This window comes from Xenopus laevis, chromosome 4S, assembly GCF_017654675.1.
Source record: "Xenopus laevis strain J_2021 chromosome 4S, Xenopus_laevis_v10.1, whole genome shotgun sequence".
Taxonomy (NCBI): Eukaryota; Metazoa; Chordata; class Amphibia; order Anura; family Pipidae; genus Xenopus; species Xenopus laevis.
Genome location: NC_054378.1, coordinates 40,055,101 through 40,081,775, shown reverse-complemented (window position 1 = coordinate 40,081,775; position 26,675 = coordinate 40,055,101). Strand labels below are relative to the sequence as shown.

Below are 26,675 nucleotides of genomic sequence, written 5' to 3'. Positions count from 1 at the left end.
ATAAGCAATGGCGATCCAGTTGCACTGCTCTTCAAACTGTCATTGTTTGCATTCACAGTTACCAAGGCGCTTCACGTTTCCCCGTTTAATCCCCCCAACAATGAATAGACGTGTGAGTTCCCCATTACCCATGATATAAAGTGAGCCGGCGGAAACAAAGCCCGTCTCCATGGTGACGCTAGGCCTCCTTGTCGCACCGATGACGTTTCTGAGTAGCGTGGCGATGACGTGTTGTGTTTATGTCTTGCAGCCGCTGAGGTAACGGGCTTGTCACGGTCATGGCTATGTTCCGGAACCTGGTGTCTTCTTCGCAGCACCGGCAACATCACTCGCACCAGTCTCTGGCGACTCCGTCCTCCGCAGACAGTATAGAGACGCAATATGGCTGCCCCATCTGTCTGGAGGTTTATTATAAGCCCGTGGCCATCGGGAGCTGCGGACACACGTGAGTGACTGGTCAAGTGGTCCTTGGGCATAATATCGCCCTATGCTATAGTGCCTGTCACGTGCCAGCCGTCTCTCGTCATTGGATCGCTTCTGTCCGCGGTTTATAGAATGCCTGTTGCTTTCTTACGTCATCCCTTTAAGAATAAACACTATTGAGCGAACGTGTTGCTGGGCTGGTGATTAGCTGAGCGGCTTTCTCTCCTGTCGCTGTGTTCTAGGCCGAAAAGTCACGGTACTACATTTCTGCTCTGCTTTGGGGCCGTGTCATTCTGAAGCTTCGAATGGCAGGGCCCCCTGACAGTGTACACCCCCCCCGTGTTTATGTGCATTGGATGATTCCATGCAAGACTTGTGCTGGGCCTTCAGTGGTACCAAATAGGAATAGGGAGGTTCCACTTGTTGCTTCCTAATTGTAGTAGAAAAACAGCACCATGTTTATGAGTCAGTTTCTTTCTGGAAATTGGAGCAACTCCAGATAAGGACAGTTTTGTGTAGGCTATCATTAGCTACAGAACACAACCCTCATATTAATCCATATGCCTTTTTTTGTGCTGGATACTAAATATGAATAAAATCATAATACCTACAGTTTAGGATCATGGCTGTGCAGAAAGCAACTTCTTCTATCAGAACTGAATTGAACCTACGTACAAAAATTGCTCTTGCAGATTTAGGGGGTGCAAAACGTCTTATTTTTTGCAGAAAAAATAAGAATGTACCAGTACGCTGCACTCATTTAGATATAGAAGAATTGTGCTTTAAAAAGTAGTGTTTCAGGCTGATTTATTGAATATTTCTGCAAAAACCCTAATAATCCCTCCCTTCCACTTCCTGCTCCCTGAATTCCCAGGCTGTGCAGTGGAGCTGGTGACTCTCCGTTTACTGCACTGTAGGACAGGAACCAATCAGCAACTAGCGGGACCTGATAGGGAACTGACACCTGTCTGTGCTTGTGTGACTGCAAGGCTGTGATTGGCTGTCCCCCTCCTACCGTGCTTCTGGCAGGAACAGTTAGGACATGCCCACCCCTCATTTGAAACACAGGGACCAGAGAACATCTATAGGGAGCTCCAATAAAGGGGCGATTTTTAAAGATAATATAAATTTTTAGCACCATGTAAAAGCAACACCATATATCACTTATTATTGCCTACAGAATTAGGTTTTTTTTTCATTTATCCTATATGTCTCCTTTAAAACGATATGGACTCTTTCTATGACCTCAACTATGAAATCCTTAATCTTATGTTTAGTGGAGACATTCAAATGTCTCCTTATTGATTACATACATAGTTAAGTAACATAGTAAGTAAGCTAGGTTAAAAAGGCACACGTTTGTCAAGTTCAACCTTAAAGGAGAATTCAACTCTAAAAATTAATATTGCTAAAAATCCCATATATTATATAATGACCATATTGCACCTGCCTAAAGTTTCAGCTTGTCAATAGCAGCAATGATCCAGGACTTCAAACTTGTCACAGGGGGGTCACCATCTTGGAAAGTTTCTACGACACTCACATGCTCAGTGGGCTCTGAGCAGCTGTTTAGAAGCTTAGGGGTCGATGTGAATTATCAAGAAGAAAATGATGCAACAGGGTTGATTATTAAATTTTCATGCTAGTTGCACTGGATTCTGTGCTGCCATGTAGTAATTATCTGTATTCATTACTAATCAGCCTTATATTGTGTCATTTATATTCTATGTGTACTGTATATTGTAAGTGGGTCCCTAAGCTCAGTAAGTGACAGCAGCACAGAGCATGTGATCAAAAATGACAAATATTTACAAATGTCCCAGATTTAAAAATGTTGGTCCTGTTGGTTTCCTGCCGTCTCTCCACAGTCTCCCCACTGCGCATAAAAGTCCCAAAGAAAAAGGAAAGGAATTTCCTGTATAGAGATCAGCGCCTAAGGGTAGGGGCACACGGCGCGATTTCGCCGCGATTCTGCGCTAAGTGAGTTGTCGCTGCGTTTTTTAAGCCGAAATAGCTTTGCTAACTTTGGCGCTGGCGTCAATGCAAATCGCGGCGAAATCGCTGCGCTAATTCACACGCGGCGATTCGTTTTCTATTGTCGTCCGAAGTTGCCTCGCTGGGCGTTTCCGGGCGACAGTAGAAAAAGAATCGCCGCGTGTGAATTAGCGCAGCGATTTCGCCGCGATTTGCATTGACGCCAGCGCCAAAGTTAGCAAAGCTATTTCGGCTTAAAAAACGCAGCGACAACTCGCCCAGCGCAGAATCGCGGCGAAATCGCGCCGTGTGCCCCTAGCCTAAGGCAATGGAAATTTAGAAACCAATGTAGTGCAGTATGTTTACGTAATTAGGGAATCACCCAGTGCTCCAAAAAATAGATTTCTACGGGAGTGTTTCCCCTTCCTTTTGTGTTATCTTTACTGCTAAAGGGCTGTGGTTGCCTAGGGCTGGTACAGAAGCCCAATACATAATGTACATCATTTTGGCCTACTTCTTTAGTTAAGCTTTAGTTCTCTTTTAAGTCTTTATATAACCTGCCTAACTGCTAGTTGATCCAGTTAGGCAGGTTATATACAACATATCAAAGTCCATCAAGTTCAACCCTTTTCTAATTAATTAATTAAAGTTTTCTATGTACAGTAAAACTCCCATTTTATGTTTTCCAGGGGACCAGGAAAAAAATTATGTAAAATCCAGGAAAATTAAAAATCAGGGAAATGTATTAAAGTAACTTTTTATTCAATTACTGACCGTTTTACTTTGAGATACAATAATTACTGTGTTAATAACAAGGGTTGAGCATTGCAGCATTAATGTTGCACTATGGGGGGCATGTGCAAGGCCTCTGTCACATACACAACCTAAAGCAATAAGTGATTGATTCCAGACTAATTGGAATTGACCATTTACATCTCTTTATTTCACAAACAGAAGAAAAAAAGCAGTTTTGGGGTACACGAGGACAATATTTTGATGTAAAATACTGGAAAACATTACTTTAAATCAGGAAATGGGCCTAGTTAAATGCATTATAAATTGGTGGGATCACAAATAAAAAATGTAAAATGCGGGAAGTTAAAATCGAGGTTTCACTGTATCATGTTCTTGTGTTCTCTGATTTTGGTAAGGATCCCCAACCTATTACCACCTCCCACGCTGTTTTATTAGATATAGTTTTATTTTTTACTGTTTAAATGTACTGACCTGACTGAAATGATTTGGGCACTGGGTGGGCCAGCAAGTCCACTATGCTGATGAAAGCCATTGGCAGACGATATGATATGTTCGGATGGAATAACTGAAAGCTGACTGGCTCCATGGAGACTGATGGTCACAGATTTTGTGATTCATGTTGTTCCATGTGTTTCTGGTTTATGTGTTCACTTACCAACTAAATGAATGTTTGTTTTAAAAAAGTGATAACATGCTGTGAAAATCATAAATCAAACATTCTGGTACTTGTCTATCATTCAGACTGCATGTTGTGGAACTCCAGATTGTAACAAATCTATAAACTGTAAGGGAACGTATTCAATTCACATACGTTTAACAAAAGTTGAAGTTTTTTTTTAAAGGACATGTAACCCCCCCCTCCAAACACAAAAATGTAATCAGGGAACAGCCTCTTTGAAATCTTTAGATAACTTTGGTTGTTAAAAGATTAACAGTAAGGCTGCAGCATCCCTTTAATCACTTAGAAATCGTTCTACTCCTCTAACTCATTCTGCTGCCTCCCTCAGGAATTTACTTTGGCTGTTGGCTCATGACCATGCTCAGTTCTTTGCAGTTCAGATAAACACACCCTCCAGTCTAACAGCCAATGAAGAGATAGCAGGTTCCCATAAAAACACTAGTTGTCTGATCCTATTTATTTCTCATAACCACCTCTCCTGAGTTCAGCTTAACCATTACAGAGCTCAACCCCAGCAGAACTTTTTATCAAAGTATGTTGTGCCTGTGTAAACCTGCATTTTGCACTGCATGAACTTTACAACATACATGTCCTGTTTGTACATGTCCACGTTACTGATGATGTGTCAGAGGGAAAATGGCCGCCTGGTGAAAGCTGCTTTTTGTTTTAGGAAAATGTGATGGCGCTGGCAAATGGAGGGGGTATATACAGTACAGATGATGTGGCTTGGGTGGGGAAGATATGCCCAACTTATATCCATGGTAGCAAAATGTAGGCTTTACATGTCCTTTAAATGTTTTTTTGTTTAACGTTTACTGTAAGGGTTTTGGGAATTATTTTCTATTCTTATGTTTGTACAAGAGACAGGGCCCCAGGGGCCAAAACTGAGCAGTTTCCATGTTGAGATCACTGATCTCTTGAATGAAAAATTTAAATCAAACCCTAACAAAGGGACAGCAGGTGGCAAAAAATTATGTTCTCAAAATATCAGATATCACAATGAGCTGAACATAATAAATAAATCGCAACCCTCAATCCAACAGTTTTAAACTTTGTGTCAGATTTGTAGATTCAAAGTCATATTGAATGCATATGCATTATCATGAAGCAAATGCTATTGTCCAGCTTTATTTATTATAATATGGTGTGGATTATGTGCAAATCTGCCAACAATAATGCTAATATTGCAATTGATTTTTTTAAGTACAGATATGGGACCGGTTATCCATAATACTCGGGACCTGGGGTTTTCTGGATAACAGATGTTTTTGTAATTCGGATATTCATGCCTTAAGCCTACTAGAAAATCATGTAAACATTAAAAAAAAAAACCAATAGGCTGATTAGGAATTATATCTTGGGTTGGATCAGGTACAAGGTGCTGTTCTATTTGTACAAAATCTGAAACATTTGGAGAAAATGGAGTCTATGGGAGACAGCCTTTCTGTAATTTGGAGCTTTCAGGATAACGGATCCCATATCTGTACAGACAAACCACTGGCATTGAAATTTCGAGCTCTGCAGTTCCTCGCGAGTTCACGTCTACAACATTACTGCCATAATGATAATAATTTCCAGACATCAGTTCCCCACCACATGAGCTTCTTTCTTTATCATTAAAGGAGAACTATACCCCCAAAATGAACACTTAACAACAGATAGTTTACATCAGGGGTCCCCAATCTTTTTTGGACCGAGGACCAGTGGCAAAAAATATTTTTTTTGCGAGGCCCATGGGTCAGGTAGGGTCGGCAGCAAATTTGCATGCGCCGGTGTCCATTTCGGGGCGCGCCAGCATCCATTTCGGGGGGCGCCTCGCTCGGCTCGGCGGCCCAGTGCGGTTGGGGACCCCTTGTTTACATCGAATAAATCATCTTCTTTATCTTCACTAAATGCAAATGGTATGAACTAAAAAAAAAACATATTAATACAGATATTGTGTTAAAACCCTCCAATAAAGGGACAAGTAGTGTCATCTTGAACACTTATGATTATATTAAAATGTTGTTTTTTTTCCATAATGACCAGGTTTTTAAAGCAGACTTTTTTTTTTACTCAGGTAAGTTTACAAATTAAAGCCGACTATTTACAGTTTTATAGTTGTTTATTTTCTATGGTAGCACATCCAAAAATGTCTATTTTTTATGCACTCCCCAAAGTAAATAAATAGAAGGTATCTTACTAAATTTGTGTCTTCATTGATGGAATTTTGCAACCATACGTGACCTTTAATACTTACCTTGTAGATAAGTCATTTTGAGATGGTCTTATCTAATGGCTATGGCACATGTTGAGATTAGCTACTGAAGCATAGGTTTTCCCACCTGCGATTTACAAAATAAACAGGAGATTAGTTGCCCTCTAGACCAGATGTTGGCTAGTGGGTGTAAACATAGAGGGATTGTATATGTGCATATTGGGCATATCTTTACAGGAACACATCCAGTTTATCATGGATGTTTTTAAGTTTCTACTTTCACATAATGCTGAGGATGTTCTCCTTGCCTCAAAATTATCAGACCTACAGGTATGGGATCCATTATCAGGAAACCGATTATCCAGAAAGGTCCAAATCATGGGAAGGCCATCTCCCATAGACTGCATTTTATTTTTATTTTCTAAATTAGAGTTTTATCTCTGTAACAATAAAACAATACCTTGTACTTAATCCAAACTAAGATATACTTAATCCTTACCAGGGCTGTGGAGTCGGTACATAAAGCTTTTCAACCTCTACTCCTCAGTTTATGGTACCTCCAACTCCTCTTTTATATATATAGAAGATAATAAAGATTCACCTTTAAACACATTTGAGAAGACCTTGGAGTGCGGTTTGTTGTATTTGTTATATTATCCCGTGTGAACCTGCACCCAGGCATTAATGGACGCTGGCTGGGTGTGCATCAGACTACGTGGAATATATATATATATATATATTTATATTTACATACATACATACATACATACATACATACATACATACATACATACATACATACAGGTATGGGACCTGTTTTCCAAAATACTTGTGACCTGGGGTTTTCCGGATAGCGAATCTTGCCATAATTTGGATCTTCATACCTTAAGCCTACTAGAAAATTATATAAACATTAAATAAACCCAATAGGCTTGTTTTGCTTCCAATAAGGATTAATTATATCTTAGTTTGGACCAAGTACATGGCACTGTCTTATTTTTACAGAGAAAAAGGTAATACTTTACATGCCCTTTAACTCAAGCTTAGTAAGAAGTTTATATCTCTGCAAATTGTAATGTCTGCATATTTACAGCAGGCCTAACATAACGGCTTCAATCACAGACCTAAAGCTTTATGCTTTCTGATTATTGCTCACTTGCCATTTCCTACCTTCTATTTTGCTTTATTGCCCCAATCTGTTTTTGTTTTTTGTTTTTTAGAAATTCTCTGGTTTGTAAGCTTTCCTCATTTCAGTTGGATTGTGATATTTACTCTGTTTGTCCTGTATATGATGATGTACTGTAAACATTTTGCTGTAATTTGATCAATTCTTTCATTATTGCCCCTGTTTGGCACTTGCAGGTTTTGTGGTGAGTGCTTGCAGCCATGCCTCCAGGTCTCTTCCCCACTCTGCCCACTTTGCCGTATGCCTTTTGACCCAAAGAAGGTAGATAAAGCATCCAATGTAGATAAACAACTCTCTTCGTACAAAGCTCCCTGCAGAGGCTGCAGTAAAAAGGTGCGTTTTTTCATTATGTATGGAAAATTTCGCTTTAGCAATGGCAATAGACTAGGGGGCAGATTTATTAAGATTCAAAAGATAAATTGAATTTTTGATTTGAATTTTCGGTCAAAACTCACATAATCCAAACTCGAATTCGAGATTTTCATACCTCGACCCTGGAACTAACTCGAATTCGATAGGTCGCCACCTAAAACCTGCCGAGTTCATGTAGAAGCCATTGACTGAGGTCCGTTGTCCCATTTGAAGATGTTAATAGCCTTCCTGACATTCAAGTTTTTTTTTTTGGAAAAAACTCCAGTTTTTGGGTCGGTAATATTTGTTCGAATTTTAGACGTTCAAGTTTTTTCTTAAATAAGATACCATTCGAGTTTTGAGATCATTCGAGGTAAAATAAACTCACTCGACCTTTGATAAATCTGCCCCATAGATAGCAATGTAGATGAATTATTTGAGTTTTTTTATCTTACTAAAACTGAACTGGGCAGGTTGAGAAACATGTATACTGTATCAGAGAGTCAAGTGCCCCTACATAGCAAGATTCACACTCTTAGTGAAATTTCCAACGAGTATATCTTTTTCCTGGGTTGACTAGTTGATTTCAGTGAAGCACTCATGGGTCAGGTGATTGCCTTTAAAAACACTGACTTTTGCCTTTCCAAGTAACAATTGCCTGACCTGCGAGTGCACTCATGGCTCTAAGCAATTGCCTTATAAATACTTATGGGCATTTCAGAGTGTTTTAACACCCATATACAGAGTGTTTTAACACTTTTATGTACAGAGGGGTTTAACACCCATATACAGAGTGTTTTAACACTTTTATATACAGAGGGTTTTAACACTTATATACAGAGGGTCTTAACACTTATATACAGAGTGCTTTAACACTTATATACAGAGTGCTTTAACACTTATATACAGAGTTCTGTAACACTTATATCCAGAGTGCTTTAACACTTATATCCAGAGTGCTTTAACACTTATATCCAGAGTGCTTTAACACTTATATCCAGAGTGCTTTAACACTTATATCCAGAGTGCTTTAACACTTATATCCAGAGTGCTTTAACACTTATATCCAGAGTGCTTTAACACTTATATCCAGAGTGCTTTAACACTTATATCCAGAGTGCTTTAACACTTATATCCAGAGTGCTTTAACACTTATATCCAGAGTGCTTTAACACTTATATCCAGAGTGCTTTAACACTTATATACAGAGTGCTTTAACGCTTATATACAGAGTGCTTTAACGCTTATATACAGAGTGCTTTAACGCTTATATACAGAGTGCTATAACGCTTATATACAGAGTGCTATAACGCTTATATACAGAGTGCTATAACACTTATATACAGAGTGCTATCACACTTATATACAGAGTGCTATAACACTTATATCCAGAGTGCTTTAACACTTATATCCAGAGTGCTTTAACACTTATATCCAGAGTGCTTTAACACTTATATCCAGAGTGCTTTAACACTTATATCCAGAGTGCTTTAACACTTATATCCAGAGTGCTTTAACACTTATATCCAGAGTGCTTTAACACTTATATCCAGAGTTTTAACACTTATATCCAGAGTGCTTTAACACTTATATCCAGAGTGCTTTAACACTTATATCCAGAGTGCTTTAACACTTATATCCAGAGTGCTTTAACACTTATATCCAGAGTGCTTTAACACTTATATCCAGAGTGCTTTAACACTTATATCCAGAGTGCTTTAACACTTATATCCAGAGTGCTTTAACACTTATATCCAGTGTGCTTTAACACTTATATCCAGAGTGCTTTAACACTTACATACAGAGTGCTTTAACAACCATATATAGAGTGTTTTAACAACCATATACAGATCTTTTAGCTGTGTGGGTAATACACACAAACACAAATAAACATTTTTGTGCTGTGCGCCATAGCCCAAAGAGTTATGAAGCCATTTCTGAATCTTTTTATAACTACACATTCAGGGAAACAGAACAAAGCAAGGCCTGTATTTAAGTCTTCCACTATTTGACATGATCCAAAGTTTGGTTATGTTTCTTAAAGGGGTTGTTCTTCTTTATATTAACTTTTAGTATGATGTAGAAAGTGATTTTCTGAGACAATTTGCACTTGGTTTCATGTTTTATCATTTGTTGTTCTTGATTTATTAAGCTTTTTATTCAGCAGCTCTCCAGTTTGCTGGTGCTAGGGTCCACATTACCCTAGCAACCATGCATTGATTTGAATAAGAGACGGCAATAGGAGAGGGCCTGAATGGAAAGATGAGTAATGAAAAGTATTAATAACTATGAATTACAAGTCATTTGTTTTTAATTGGGGTCAGTGACCCCAATTTGAAAACTGGAAAGAATCATAAGAAAAAGGCAAATAATTTAAAAAAAAAAACTGTAAAAGATAAATAATGGTGACCAATTGAAAAGATGCTTTGAATTGAATTCTAGAATAGAATTGAATTCTAAAACATACTAAACATAAACTGAAAGGTAACCCAACCCTTTAAGCAGAGCTGATGGCCTGTTAAAGTACAGAAACGTTAGTATTCCAATATGCCTCACAAATAATCAGGCCTACAGCAGTTAAAAGGCCTTCAGTTAATTAGCAATTGAAATAGATTAAAGCAGCCACAACCCAGTTATATTCATGAATGAAAACTAGCACACATTTATTTATGATGCTCGTTAGCAATTTTTCAACTTAAAGTGACACTGGGGGTCATTTATCAACACTGGGCAAATTTGCCCATGGGCAGTAACCCATGGCAACCAATCAAATTGCTGCATTCATTGTTCTACTTACAGCTGTCTTTAAAGTAGAAGGAAAGGAGGGGTTTTGCGCCAAGGGGGTTTCCTTCTCTTTTAAAAAGCTTATCACTGATTGGTTGCTATAGGTAACTGCCCATGGGCAAAAATAACCAGTTCTAAGCAACTTTTCAATTGGTCTTCATTATTTATTTGCTATAGTTTTTTAATTATATGCCTTGTTCTTCTGACTGTTTCCAAGCTTTCAAATTGGGGTCACTGACCCCATTTATAAAACAAATGATCTGTAAGGCTACACATGTATTGTTATTGCTACTTTTTATTACTCGTCTTTCCATTTAGACCCTCTCCTATTCATATTCCAGTCTCTTATTCAGATTTATGCATGGTTGCTAGGGTAATTTGGGCCCTAGCTACCAGATTGTTGAAACCGCAAACTGGAAAGTTGCTTAATAAAAAGCAAAATAACTAAAAAATACGCAAATAATTAAAAATTAAAACCAATTGCAAATTGTTTCAGAATATCTACATCATACTAAAAGTAACTCAAATTTGAATAATGCCTTTAAAAGAACAATAACACCAAAAAATGAAAGTGTTTTTTAGTAATGAAAATATGTCATGTTGCCATGCACTGGTAAAATTGGTGTTTGCTTCAGAAACTCTACAATAGTTTATATAAACAAGCTGATTTGTAGCCATGGGGCAGCCATTCAAAGCTGAAAAAAAGGCACTAGATACATAAAGATAACAGATAAGTTCTGTAGTATACAATGGGATTCTTTAGAACTTATCTGTTATCTACTGTATATCCTGTGCTTGAATGGCTGCCCCCATGGCTACACAGTAGCTTGTTTATATAAACTATAGTTGTGTTTCTGAAGCAAACACACCAGTTTTAACTTTGTGGGGCACAATAGGACACTATTGTCATTCTAGTGTTTTAATGTTATTAGGAGTCGGTATGTTTTTGGTGACTCTGACTCCCAAAATTCCTTCTGACTCCATAGCTCTGGTGTTAGTCTATAGTAAGCAGCTTTTAATTACCCATTTGCCAGAAACTCGTTGTACAAAGTACAGCAGGCATTTGCTTTTAATCTACTGTAATCTTGTATCAAATGCAGGTAACCCTTGCAAAGATGAGAGCTCACATCTCCTCATGTGCTAAGGTACAAGAACAGATGGCCAACTGCCCAAAGTTTGTTCCAGTTGTCCCAACATCCCAACCCATTCCCAGGTATACAGTGTGTTCTTTCCCTTACAACTTCCTAAATCATTAGCCCTTTTTGTTATAATTGCTGAAAATGTAATAGGCGCTAAGGACTTTCATTTGCACAGAAGAGCCATAATTTGTACTCCTACATATGAGTGTATGTAAGTATGGGATCTAGTATTTAGAAGGCTTGGGATCTGGAGTTTTCTCAGAGTAGATTTCTGAGCACTTTTGCAATTTACATGTTTCTGTATACTATACTGCAAGGCAGGCTTCAGCTCAACAACTCTTTTTTTTTTTTTTTTATTAAATAGATCAATGTCCGACTCCATGATCCTAAGTGTAAGGGCACACCTGACAATTCAGGGAGATTTAGTCGACTAATCGGCTCTTGTTTGGGGCGACTAACCTCCCCGAATGGCTTCCCCATCTTCTGCCGGCTATAATGAAAAAAACGCCTGGGGCATGGCACACGCGGCACGGCACACGCGGCACTTCGTTTTCCGAAGTTGCCTCATGAGGAAACTTCAGGCGACTTCGGAATACGAATCGCCGCGTGTACCATGCCTCAGGCGTTTTTTCATTATAGCCGAAGGAAGACAGGGGGGAATCTGTTCAGGGAGATTAGTCGCCAAGTGTGCCCTTACCCTTAGAGACACACACAGCTACTAGTAGCAAATACTTGTAGTAGCTACAAAATGCTAAAAAAATACTTTGCCATCCAGGGCGATCCTTGGGCTGCTGCCTGAGGCCCCCCTCTCCTTACTGTGCTTAAAACATCAGTGTCGTAGCGGGTCAAAGGGGGGCCACGTCTCTAGTGCAATAGTGCTCTCTGCACTATCGGAGCTGAATTTTTGGGTTAAAGGGGACCTGTCACCCAGAAATAAAAAGCTGTATAATTAAAGTCCTTGTTAAATTAAACATAAAATCCAAATCCTTTTTCTAATAATGCAGATATCTCCAAAAATAAATAGAAAACAAATATAAGTGCAAAATTACAGGGAGTAAGTTAACACCAAATAGTTTTTTTTTTAGGTTTAGAGCTAAAGAGATTTAACAAATCAGAATCCTGAGTACTTTTTAATTTACTTGATTACTTTATAAATGTTGTCACTTATATGCTGTGGTTTTTTACCAAATTGGTATATTCTGTCATCTTCTGTTTTAAGCAATATCCCAAATCGATCCACATTTATATGTCCATATTGTGGAGCCCGTAACCTTGACCAACAGGAACTTGTAAAGCACTGCATGGAGAATCATCGGAATGACCCTAACAAAGTGGTAAGTGTTGAACCTACACAGCACACTGAGCTTGATAAAGGGCTGGAATAGTCGCCTTGTTGGTGCCACAATTAAACCTACCCTGTGCAGAAGGGATTTCAGCTTTGCAGCCAACGCTTCAAAAACGGATCTTTGTGTAAGTGTAACACTGATTGTTTCACTAAGTGTAGAACCTATGTTACTTTCTGGTAAAGTCACTCTCATCTGGAAACTTCTGGTGACAGAATTAAGAAGTAAGTGGCCAATAAGATAAGATGAAAGTAACTCACAGAATATTTTATGTGACTTACAATTGAGGTACATTATAGCTTTGTTCCCTTTGACCTTGCAAGTCTTTTTCACCTTAGTATGATATAGAATGACCTATTCTTAGCAATTTTTTTTCCCCAAATCATTTTCATTAATATTCTGCCTTTGTAATTATTGCAGTTTGAAAATGCTTTTAAACAGGCCATCCTGTTCAAAACAATCTGGCCTGTGTGTAAAGGTCCCCATAGACGCAACGATTCTTCTTTGGTGAACGACCGATTTCAGTGCAGTCCGACCAATCCATCAAATTATCGTGCGGTTAGTGGGATCCGAACGATCGTTCATCTTACGATTTTTCGGCCGACATCTGTCAGAAAATTGATTGGCCAGGTTTAAAAATCTTTATGGGTCCCAGTGCAATCTATCTATGTTTGCAGGGCCAAGCAGGCAGCTACAGTTTGCTGGCAATATCGCCTGAAATGGTCTTTTTAGTTGATGGACACGTCGTACATTTAAATGATCATTTTGAGATAATCGTGGTCTCACGATAACGATTGGATCTTTTAAAAGTCTTTACATCTATGGCCATCTTAAGTGCAAGAGACCTCCCACTGGGTGATTTTGCAGGGGTAACCTTGTCATAACAATGACTGCACCACCAACTAAGTATCACATATAAACACAAGCAGTTCAATGGCTGAAAATTTTCTGGATTAGAATCTTCCTCTGAATTTATTCATTGTTATTTCAGTTGAACATAGATGCTCTTTGGAAATGCAGCTCCTATTTATTGAAAATGTGTGAAAATTTTCCTCACTGCAATTTAGCAGAATTTTTGTCTATAGCATTCTCTTTCTCTTTTAGGTATGCCCAATCTGTTCAGCAATGCCATGGGGGGATCCAAGCTACAAGAGTGCCAACTTCCTCCAACATCTGCTCCACCGACATAAATTTTCTTATGATACATTTGTGGTATGTATTTCTAACAGACTTGCACAAAACAAAAACTGTGGTACCGTGTTAGCCAGTAGCATAAATAACAAATAAAAAAACAAAAATACAAAAAGTATTGTAGAAGTGATACCTATATTGGCTAACAATAAAAATACATTGCAAGCTTTCGGAGCACCAAGGCCCCTTCGTCAGGCAAAATACAAATGAAAGCTAGAAAGGCAAAGCATATATACTGTTAAATCCGTGAAAGGTATTCATGGGCAATATATTAGGAAGTTACAGATAGATAGAGATCAATTGTATAGATAATACAATGAATTAGGGTGGGTTGTGAATAGTCAATAGGAGTCTTGATTCAGTCAGGTCACATAGTGTGACATGAAACCTGACCCTAAATTAAGGCCCTGTCTTAATGTGTTAAATAACTCTATACATTTGAATTCATAAATCTTCCTTTCCCGTTCAGTTTTAAAGTTCCCTTTTAGAATTAAGACCTTCATGTCCTGAAGACTGTGATTTTGACTGCAGAAGTGTTGCCCCACTGGTGTATCACATGATTTGGTGTTAATTTTATGTCTGCGATGGTTCATCCTTGTGCGAGATTTTTGTCCTGTTTCACCAATGTATATGCCTCCTGTAGAGCACCTAGTACATGTAATCATGTATACCACATTGGATCAAGCACACGAATAGTGGTCCAGAATGGTGTAGACTTTATGTGTATTCGGTATAGCAACTTGATCTTTGCACAGTATGTATTTGCAGGTTTCACATCTGTTGCTGTTGCAGGGAAATGTACCTGCTTTAGTTGTTTTAGAAAGAGCACTTCTGACAATCATTTTCCTCAGATTAGGTGGTTGTCTCTAAGACAAGAGAGGTAGTTCCGGGAATATTTGTTTTAGTCAGGTATCTGTATGGAGCATGTGTTGCAGGTATCTGTATGGAGCATGGGTTGCAGGTCTCTGGCTATTTTTCTACTAATGTTCAGTTGTGGGTTTTAGGTAACTACAATAGCAACCCTGTTGTTTTCTGTCTTTTCTTTGTAATCCAAGAGTGTGTCTCTGGGTATTTAAGTTGCTCTGTGGATTTGATCACCAATAACCTGTGGATGGTGTCCCTGATTAACAAAAGTTTTCCGTAAGAAATGGGGATGTTTATTCTGTCATCAAGGTTTGAGCAAATCCGGTTGTATCTCAGAGCCTGGCTAAACACAATTGATTTTTTATGTGATGAGGATGAAAAGTGTCCCACATAAGATATGCATGACGGCTTGTTGGTTTTTGGTATTGGGATGTTTATATGGTTCCATTTTTGATGTAGATGGTTGTAGCTTGAAAATGAATTCTCAGAACTCTCAAATGATTTTATCAGCATGCAATTCTAAAATAAAGTAGCTTGAGCAATCCAAAGAGTTTGAGCTTTAACAAATACAGGATGCAAACTTGTTGTTGGGAAAATACAGCTTATCAAAATGTAGTCTAGAAGGGGAGACGTCAGAAATTATTTTGAGTTGGAAGTCATGTCACAATTCCATTATGTGTGTATTCAAAGAATACCCAATGTCCAAAGTTGCATTACTATAACGAGGCTGCCTTCCTATGTCATGTTGGGGACTGCATCTACAATACAGCAATTTAAAAACGGAATATAACCTTATGGGAACACTGCAACTTAACTCTTTGCTCCATTCATCACCTAACAAACTAACACCTTTAAAACAAACCCATATGGCGCAATTTCAGACATAGACACAAGTTTACCCAAAACCTCTCCTTCTACCTACTCTAGACAGGTAATAAGGACTTCCCCAGTGGCCTAATGACTAACCTTTTCAAAACACAGAAACAGGGTGGACTTCACTGCGCACAGGTACCGGATGGCACGAAACGTGTAAGGCTATGTATTGATTTATTTTTTGCCCTAAAATAAAGTTTTCGTTTTTTTTACAAGCCTGTTTGTGGGATCTGTGAGTGCCTGCCGTTTTCTCTTTTGGTTACATACTAAATAAAACCTTGTCCTCATGACACATGGAGCCAAATTTCCCTTTCTCCATACTCAATACTTCTACTTCACACAAGCAATCCACTATGCAAGGAATGTTTTGTGTAAGATGACAGACCAAGACCATGCCAATCCTTTTAATCATACATGGAAAGGAGACAATACTCGCCATTCAACTGCAGTTATTCATAATTTCCTCAGAACAGACCTAGATCCCTCCATTGGAGATACATCACTCAGGAACTGAGCTGACTCTATCCTGAACACCAGCACTCTCGATATACTCAAACTTCACTCTCCCACTAGGAGAATCACTCTTAGTCAATACCAAATTATGGCTTTACAGCTCCTACACAAATCCTATTTAACTCATTACAAAGATTTAAAATGGGTCTGCTGGATATTTGGATTTGGTGAGGTGAAAATGTGTGGGGGCTCACCATTCAGCGTGACAGTCTTTGAACCATTAACATAAATGCAAATTAACTACTTAATGACATTTTTATTGCAAATGACATACTACTTGTCATTTCTTTCAACTTTCAAACCTTACATTGATTGGGCGCTCTTCAGCAAAGTCAAAGGAGGTCAACAAATAACTAAAGCCAACAAAGCCCTAGCAAAAAGACTGGCTGGTTTTATGTTATGTTAATTGAACATTGTTTTGGTGTCATTATTTGCATATTTAGTTTTTCCTATATTTCAAAACAGGATTCCCATTACCTTCATACAATTTCTAGAAAAAAAGAGCCAGCGCCATAGGCACAGGACCAACAAACAAAATATAGGGCAATATTGTTTCAAACACCACTTTGTGCTAAGTAGGGCTTTGCTATATTATCTCTAAATGTGAACCATTGTCGATGTTTCCACCACCATTGTTATAAAGACTAAAGAAAGGTTTTCAAACTCTCCTTATCAGGTTTCAAGGTGGGTACTCACAAACATAAACGTGTATCTTTGCGTATATAGAGACTTTCCAGCGTCTATTTCACTTTCTTCTTGTGCAACTGTTAAAAGATATGTGGCAGCAAAATAGTGTAAAACCTTTTTATTTTAAAAGAATAATTAAAAAATGTACTCACATGGCATCTCATATAAAATGCATAATATTGCACCGTCCTGGTAAGGAACCGTCCCCTTATGGAGTCTGCAAGTCTCTGGCATCTGTTGTATGTAAAACCAGTCTGCAGCGTTTTTCCTCGTGTCCTCCGATCGGGGCGCCTTCCAGTGACGTCACCAGCCTTTTATTTCCTTTCCCATTACCTTCATAACAGACTTTGCACCACCAATAATCTTGGCACATATGTTGCTTTGGGTTATAAAAAAAATTAAGAGTACCCAATGTACAAATTTTACTAGTCTATACAGGCCAATCTTTGGATCACATGCAGACAGGCCAGAACTCCAGCACAATTGTTAGCTTCTCGAAGTTGCACTCAACCAAAGAAACTTATGGAGACCACTTGTCCTTTTCCAAATTGGCTTTATTTAAGTGACATAGTGGCAATGATAGTGCAAATCAACACCACAAAGTCTGGTGAGCTCCGCTCAAATAATTCCTATTTTTTTTTTTTAGGCCATATTTGAGACTAGTAACATAGTAAGTTAGGTTGAAAAAAGGCACACATCCATTAAGTTCAACCGTTGAACTCTATTTTAACCTGCCTAACTGCCAGAGGAAGGCAAAAAACCCCATCTGAAGCCTCTCCAATTTGCCTCAGAGGGGGAAAAAAATCCTTCCTGACTCCAAAATGGCAATCGGACAAGTCCCTGGATCAAATATGTAGTGTATGGGGCCCAGGTTCTTGTAGTTTTTCCAAATATCAAACCCCTTTGCATTCTGCTCAGGGTAATGCTTAATCAACAAAGAACATTTTGTATCAGACTGCCAAAAACAAGTATTCATTATACTGCACCTCCTGTGTTTGTGTTTTATAGGATTACAGCATTGATGAGGAAGCAGCCCTTCAAGCAGCCCTTGCTTTGTCACTTTCAGAGAACTGACAAAACTTTTGGCACCCGATGTCCCTCTTCTCGGTGCTACCACCAACAGCCGAGGCTTGTACATTCCTTCCAAAATATAGCAATCACGTTTCCTTCTCCCAATCACGTTTCCTTCTCCCCATGCCTTTTAATTTTTGATTACTAATCATTTTAGCAAGGTGGAATCTTTTTCTGATCATCAGAGGAGGTACTAGGCCACAGTGGAAGTGCAATGCAGGGGGTCTAAAGAGGACCTCTAAGAAATCCGAGTTGAGGTGTATAGTTTGCATTAATGGGTGTGACCAGTGAACTGACACTTGTGACTATGCACCCTTTCCATGCTGAAGCAATGTGAGGAAACTCTCAAAGAGGACTTTAATCTTTAATAGTATAGCATGGAAAAGACTGAGAACATATAAAGAAGGAAACCCGCAATGGATTATGTGTAGTTATGCTTATTTAATGTCCGGTAGAGGTTAGCACTGTACGACGTGATATCTGAGGTTAGTATCTGGTTATGACCCATATAAACATCTGGGAATGTGCTGAATTCTACAAAAATTTCACCTTCAAACAGCAGCAGTACTGCTTGGGTAGTAGGATCACTGTGGATCACGAGAGACCATGAGCAATGAGCCAGTTTTTCTCAAATAATATCTTATTTTGCACAATTTGCCAGTGAACTGGTTTAAACCGCTAATAAATATATATATATAGATATATATAGATATATATAGATATATATATTAGGTATATAGTGCTCTTTGATCCACTGTTTGATAAAGGAATGGCTCAGTAAAGTGGTATTGCTGCTGTGTACCCTTAGTTGAATGAAAATTGAGCATAGGACTGGCCAGATATGGGATGACTTTGACGTAGTTGGCCAGCTTAAATATATTGCAATATATGGACAAACAATCCCTGTTTTGTTTAAAGGGTAAGGCATTTTTCAGTAGCAGTATGCACAAAATGTCTCTGTCTTAAATATATTGATAATGGGTTGAGTGCAGAGGACTGTTGTATTTGAGTAGATGCTGTGTACCCTTAATCCCTGAGGAAGCACCTCTGTGGTGACAGCTCTGAGGTTTTCAAGTGCCATTCACGTCTGGAACAATATTGATTTGATCCCCTACCACACACACAATGCAGGACAGGCAGAAGACAGGGGAACTGCATCAGCAACCAAAGTGTTAATGTATTGTTGCATGTAGAAATCTATACTCTGTATGTTGCCTGCAGTGCCCTGCTAATTGTCTTTCTATAATGGAAAGGATTAACGTGAGTGATATGTAAGGGACACCAATTGCAGGTCTTTAGCTTTCTTGGATGCCAGATGTTTTTTAATGTAATTTATGTTTTTTAATTTGAAGAATTCTGCCGTTCAGGATATCGTCGCCTGTAGGCAGTCTGAATATATTTCATGCCCTGATCCATTCATTAGCCTAATCCTTCAATTCCTCAAAGCGTCTCTGTGTGCCCCAGAGATTAAGGGTCTTACCTTTTTTTTTTATATTGGCTTTTTATGATAACAACAGGTTTTGGCATTTTTACCGCATTAGTGTGAAGCTTTGATATTTTATAGTGTAAAAACCTATGTAATATACACAAAGATAAGGAGAAAATTGTTATTCTTCATACTGCAATGTCTGTGTTTGATTAGTAACAATAGTATTTTTATGGAACAGTAGCGATCCTAGAGGGGGGCGGGCCCTGGTGCGTGACGCACAGCCGGGCCCCGCCCCAATTGTCAATGTCGCGCGGGCTGCCGGGGGGCCCTGAGGGGGTGCGGGCCCTGGCCCGCTCGCACCCCCTGCTCCCCCGGTAGTTAAGCCACTGTTATGGAACATAGGTACTTTTTTTAAACATTTTGCAGCTTTAGAGCAGTTGGTTTAACATCTGATCTGGTTCAAGGAATGATTGTTACACTTTATTTTTCTGAATTTGTGCAAGAGCACTTAACTATTTTCCAGTTTGTATCATATATTTTTTGTACCCACAACCACATCCCAGCTATTCTCATTTTGCTAGTCTGCTTTCCAATGCACAAGTTGGGTTTTTGTTACATATTAGCTTTTTGGACAGAATACTGTATATTGCTTCTTCATTTGTTCACATGAGCTGTTGTCTGATACAGATGATACTATTGTAGCTAAAAGGCAGAAAGCACATGGATCTATGGCAGTGTGAGGGTCTTTTCCTCACTCCGATCACTAAAAAAGGCACATGTTCAAGCATCAAAGCTGTACCAAGGAGCTTTGGCTCCCAAGACAACAATGGTTAACTTCTCCTCCACAATTCTCTCACCACACATTTACCCCTGTCTGGGAGAGTTAGTGGTGAACACACACTAGGGACCATTGATGTGCAACTCAATCAGTCTGCTGGTATGTACCGCATTAAACATAATTTCTGGAATTACACCCAGTTGCAAATCTCCACGAGAGCCCCTAATTCCCAGAGGGCCAATAATAGTTGTACCCAAAGCAGCGTAGCCATCATTATGACCCTGACAGTCGTCATTCATCAGTGTTGTGTACCTACAGAAAAAGCACATATTCTGAACCTGGCTGCTGTGGGCCTGTTAATGATATGGAGCTGTGTTTCTAGTATTAAAAAAGAAAAGGTTTGGGGATACTTGCATCATAGGGATCAAATGGTTTAGTGGATTTCTTTTATTGATAGGAACATGGCAATGTTGATGCTTTGTTGTTGTTACTTTTCAAAAGAAAGGTTATTAAGTAGTTCTGCTATGAAATATATATGTTTCTATGTCAATGTTTTCTAAAAGTTTCAGGTTGCTAGTGTTGGCAAATCCCTAGCAACCTCACATAGTTTGGGTATTTGTACTGCTGTGTATGCCCCTATATGGATAGTAGGACAATTAAACACTTTCGGGCAGATTTACTAAAGGGCGAAGTGGCCGCCGCTAGCGAAAATTTGCCAGAAATTTCATTGGCAGGAACATCGCCAATTTAACAAGTGTAGACGAGAATTCGCTATTGAAAGGGATCATCACTAGTGCAGTTTTGCACAGGCAAACAGCCGTAACTCTTGCAAATTTTACAGAACATTACCTCTTTCGCCAGAGTTAAATTCGCCACTTTAGACCTGGCGAACTGATAAGATGAAGCTACATCCTCCTAAATCATATCCTGTACACCTGGAAATGCATAAAAGTTGTAAAAAACGCTGGTGTCTTTTAATTTTTTAAAGTGGGATTGCCTTCAAAAGTTCTAACTATTAAGGAGTTTTGTGTTAACAATTTTTTTTTAACAAATTTGAGGGGCATGCCACATTTATTGTAGGCTTGTCTCATGTCTACGGCATTAGAGAATCTCTTTTGTCTTTATTTTACTTCCGTGGACATTTGTTATAATAAGTGGCCATTTCAAGCATTTGCACCAACATCTCTAATAAAGACAAATATACGACCTATATGTACCCGCCCTATTCAAATTGGCCTAAGCATAAAAGTACTAATGAATTTTTGCTAGGCAGAATTGAAAGATTGGCAAGTAATGCTGTTGAATTAATGCTAGTGACACTTCGCCAATGTTCGGCTGCTGAGACGCAGCATAGTGATGAGGAATTTGCGCCTGGCGAAGTGTGGGAAAATTCGCCCTTTAGTTAATTTGACTCCTGAGCAACTGCTCAATTCTTCCTCTTCCAAACACTGCACTATAAGCTAGGGATGCACTGAATCCAGGATTCAGCCTTTTTCAGCAGGATTCGCTGAATCCTTCTGCCCAGCTGAACCAAATCAAAATCATAATTTGCATATGCAAATTAGGGACGGGAAGGAAAATCCCGTGACTTTTTGTCACAAAACAAGGAAGTTAAAAATATTTCCCCTTCCCACCTCTAATTTGCATATACAAATTCGGATTTAGTTCGGAATCCAAAATAGTGGATTCGGTGCATAGCTTAAACAAGCAGGAATATGCAGGAATATAATGTTAGAACTACTAGGGGCCATTAGGGACGGTGGGAAGCCGTAATATCTGCAGATATTGGGTTGTTCCTTCATACCCAAAGGTAGTTCCACTTTCAGATTTTCTGCTGTGCTGTAGCTCCTAAGACTTAGGCTTTGTAAGGGCTCTTACACACAGCCGTTTTTGCCTGTGCTCCCTAGCGTTGTGCTTTCTTCCCTTCAGACGATGGGGAGCGCAGGAGTAGATGCAGTCAATTATTTTGAAGGGTAAATCCCAACAATGGAGTGCTGCTCCAGGCCCTAAACACTGGATTGGTGTCAGGTGCCGTCAGGTATCGGGCTCAGTGCTGCCCAAAGCCCAAGAACTGTGCATAGCAAAACAAGAAACCTGTGGCACAACTGATACGATTGATTCAGTGATCAGTGTTTATTCAGCTCACAAAACAAAGCGGCAACGTTTCGGGCCTCTGCTGGGCCCTTTATCAAGCCTATTGGTGTATTACATGTGACAAACATATATAGTGAAAGAGAGGTACAGTCCCGCCTCTCACCCCGTCCCCAGGGTCAAAGTTCACAGTGTCCATACTTCTGTTGTCCTTAGCCCATAGTTCGAAATAATCAAAGTCCAAAATTGTTGAAAGACTGTAGTTATGGCACTGAATGACCACAGACAATGTATCCAAAATGTAGCCATATCTTAAACATTGTAGCACACTGTGAAAGAAATTACCTAGTACAGATTAAAGTGATACTTAAATTGAAACATGAAGGAAAATTAAGGAAAAATAGCCTTTAGTAGGAATTGATCTATACAGGCCTGAGACATCATATGGTACCTTTGTGACATACAGTACTCAGTACTTTTCCTGAGACACTTCATCATATGTTCCATTTAGTACCGATACGCAGGGTGTTCCATGTGGATCATATTCCTTTGAAAAAAAGACAAGAGTTAAAAACATGAATATAGAACAAATATCAAATCCATCATTTGTCTTTTTTTTTCAATTATTTTGAAGGGGGCTGTATTCATACAGACGCATGTATGCGCCGAACGCGGGTGAAATGCAACCTGCTGCGTCCCAACCTGCGTTTGGTGCTTACATGCGTCTGTGTGAGTACAGCCCCCTTCAAAATAATTGACTGCATCTACTCCTGCGTAACACAGGGGAGCGCAGCCAAAAACTGCCGTGTGTAAGAGCCCTTATCCTGCTCTGTTTTAGTGGTATACAATCTCGCAGAAGAGGGACCTGCTGTGTGAGTACTTACTAGGAGGCTGATGGCCGTAGCAATTCAAAACTCTTAAGAAAACAATGTCAGGCATTAAGAAGGGTGGAGATTTTAAAAAAAGAAAATACAAAGCAAAAAAATTAATATGTTTAGTTTAGGGATGTAAAAGGAATTTTTTTTATATAAAGCATTACTTTAATTGGCCTTTCCTGCTATGCTACTTATGGAAAGATGTTTTTCATTGTTTTTACACTGAATAATTGCTTTAATGTGTGACAGTGCCCTTTCCTCAATACAAGCAGGAGGGGGATTATGTGCTACAATCACATGACTGCCACTCAAATTATTAATTCATGCAACAATGCATTTCCTAAATGTGACCAAATCCTCTTTTATTAAGACTGCGTAATGGCACAAACACGGTTTGGATGCCAGATGGGCATGGTTTCCTTAAAAATGCAGTTTCCCTCTTAATTTTGAACTCTGCTGATTGTAACTTGAGGCAGATTAATCCATAAAATGGGCGTTCATTCCATTACTCAGAACTTGAAAATAGGGTAACCAATGTTTAGCACAAATTAACAGTAAATATTTCTGAAATATTCACAAATACATATAGAATGTATAGGTTTGTATGTGTTCTCTTGTGGAGAGAGGAATACAAAACGCAAAATCTGATTTTGTGCAAAAGAGCATACTCGCACAATGTGTTATCTTCAATAATTGCTCTTGGGGGATAGTATTGTAGAGTCACATAAATGTGTTGCTTAAATGAATCTAGAATAGAGGAATACAGCTGCTTTTTTGCTGCACATAACCTTGGAACAATGCACATTTGCCATTTATTTGTACCCAACCATCAGAGATTAGTGTACGTGAGTCTGAATGTTTTAAAATCAGCCACCCCACCCCTCTTTAAAGAACAGTAACACCAAAAAATGAATGAAAATATAATGTAGTGTTGCTCTCCACTGGGTAAAAGTGGTGCGTTTGCTACAGAAACTCTACTATAATTTATATAAACAAGCTGCTGTGTAGCCATGGGGGCAGCCATTCAAGCACAAGATACATAGTAGATAACAGATAATTTCCATAGAATCCCATTGTATAGTACAGAGCTTATCTGTTATCTGCTGTGTGTCCTGTGCCTTTTCTTCTTTTTCCAGCTTGAATGGCTGCCTCCATTTCAACACCGCATCTTGTTATATAAACTATAGTAGAGTAGAGTTTCTGAAGCAAACACACCAGTTTTACCAGTCCATGCGCAACAGCACATTATATTTTAATAACGTTTAAAACATTTGAATGTTTTGGCTTTACTGATCCTTTAAGTGATAACATCCATAAGTTTATGGCAGATGCTGATTTGTACAACAAAAGGCTTCTTTTAAAGCTAATAATATATGGACTAGCCTTACAATTTCCAACAATAGATATAATTTGGGTGGGAGTCATATTGACTGTATCATTGCCTGGGTTTCTTTCCTTGTATCAGTGTCATGTTCCAGGGTGTGGACTAATGATACCTTGCATGAGAGCCTTTTGCACATTACTTCAACCTTTTATCTCCCTTTTGATCAGGAATGGACATTTAAAGTCGGTAGGAAGATCTCTCAATGATTAACACTTGTACTTGCCAAAAGGGTTTAGCTCATTGTTGTAGTTATAACTATCTGCATTGCTGCAAATGTCAGGAATGTTCAACACTTTCTGGTCTTTTACATATTCCTTTATTATCTGCCACTTTATTCCATGCCCCTTATCTCCCCATTGCCTTGTACACATCAGGTTAGCAAGAAGCGCCCCTTCCTGCACTGCTCACATCACTTGTATCCAATGCCTTCTAATGAAGCTTTGTGCAGCACCTTTCTTAGATAGTGATGTTATTATTTGTGCATGAAGGCAAATCTTTTACCTCAAATGAACAATGCAAATACTTCATTTTGTTGGTTGTAGGCTGCTTATTGGTTTGTCCTTGTTCTGCTGTTTCTTTTTTTGTAATACAATTTGACATAACTGCTTTAATTCCCTCTCCCATTGTTCTGTTGAGAAGGATTAAAATGGCACCTGAAATCAGCATGGTTACAATTACTGCCGGACATTCCAAGCTGAAGTGGAGGATAATAAATTCTACAAAAACCAGAATCTGCTCAAATGCAAGGCAAACTGGAGGAACTTTCCCTTTATTGACAACTGTCCGTTTCCTGGTATTTGGGACAGGCCATGTTCAGAATGGCAGTATTAAGGCAGGACAGCTTTCGAAGCTCCGTTTGCTGGAATAAAGCAGCTGGATGCTTTCTTTTCTTTCAGGACTGTGCCACCCTATGGCAAGATGGAAGAAGAAATTGCACATGGTTTGTGGATATTGTCTGTTTGTCTAGTTGTTACACTGTGTCTCTGTTACTTGTGTTATTTTGCAGAACATGCTAAATACTAGAAGTTTTGATGATAAATGCTGTTTTTTGAAAAGTAAAACAATTTATTACGTATTTGTAGCAAAACCATTTTTCTCAGTAAAATGCAGTTTCATTTCACTTGTCTGCAGTTGTATCTCTGTTATTTATGAAATAAATAATATTTATGAAAGCTGACACTTACCAAAATGATTGAACAGAAATGTGTGGGTATGGGCTATTACCTACCTGTAGGTAACCAGAGCTAACCATTTCAGCAAGGCTACACTGATCTATTCCCCTGTAATGGCCTTATAAAGATAGCTAGAAACTGAGCCAGAGATTTCTGTGTTGCAATGGCCTTGAGGAAACTACCCCTAAGGCAAAAAGTAAGCAAGTCACTGGGGGGGGGGTGACTAACAAATTGACAGCTGCCAATGATGTGGGTTTTCCTTGTCCTTTAATGTAAGGGTGGACAACATAGCCTATAACTAAAGCTTTTGATAGAGTACCACACAGAAGGTTACTCGTTAAATTAAGGAATGTTGGCCTGGAACATAGTATTTGTACCTGGATAGAGAACTGGCTAAAAGATAGACTACAAAGAGTGGTGGTAAATGGAACATTTTCTAATTGGACCAGTGTTGTTAGTGGAGTACCGCAGGGCTCTGTACTAGGTCCCTTGCTTTTCAACTTGTTTATTAATGACCTGGAGGTGGGCATTGAAAGTATTGTTTCTATTTTTGCAGATGATACTAAATTGTGCAGAACTATAGGTTCCATGCAGGATGGGGCCACTTTGCAGAGTGATTTGTCTAAATTAGAAAACTGGGCAGCAAAATGGAAAATGAGGTTCAATGTTGATAAATGCAAGGTTATGCACTTTGGCAAAAATAATATAAATGCAAGTTATACACTAATTGCCAGTGTGTTGGGCATTTCCTTAACTGAGAAGGATGGAACCATATGAGGACGGCGCACTCATGTGCTCAAACAGTTCCTTCCATTTGGTGCCAATCCCTCATGTTTGTTGGGCCCACTGCCCCGCAAATCTCTCTGAATAAGACTCGGGAGGAGGAGAACTAGAGGCTCTTTGAGTGTGCGGATG

General features: G+C 38.9%; 1 protein-coding gene across 3 annotated transcripts; it reads left to right on the top strand.

Moving 5' to 3' along the window:
- The first annotated feature begins 131 nt into the window (after positions 1–131).
- Positions 132–25,708, top strand: rnf166.S (ring finger protein 166 S homeolog). 3 transcript variants are annotated; one of them, XM_041561143.1, is made up of 6 exons: positions 132–445; positions 7,392–7,548; positions 11,451–11,563; positions 12,709–12,823; positions 13,937–14,044; positions 15,815–17,651. In XM_041561143.1, the coding sequence occupies exons 1-6, from the start codon at positions 279–281 to the stop codon at positions 15,953–15,955; spliced, it is 801 nt and encodes a 266-aa protein (XP_041417077.1). In that variant the 5' UTR covers positions 132–278; the 3' UTR covers positions 15,956–17,651. The 3 variants fall into 3 exon arrangements, with proteins under 3 accessions (XP_041417077.1, XP_041417078.1, XP_018115983.1); XM_041561144.1 differs by lacking the exon at positions 15,815–17,651 and adding an exon at positions 25,485–25,708 and having other exon boundaries at positions 133–445; XM_018260494.2 differs by lacking the exon at positions 15,815–17,651 and adding an exon at positions 17,969–18,857 and having other exon boundaries at positions 136–445.
- Positions 25,709–26,675: the final 967 nt, after the last annotated feature.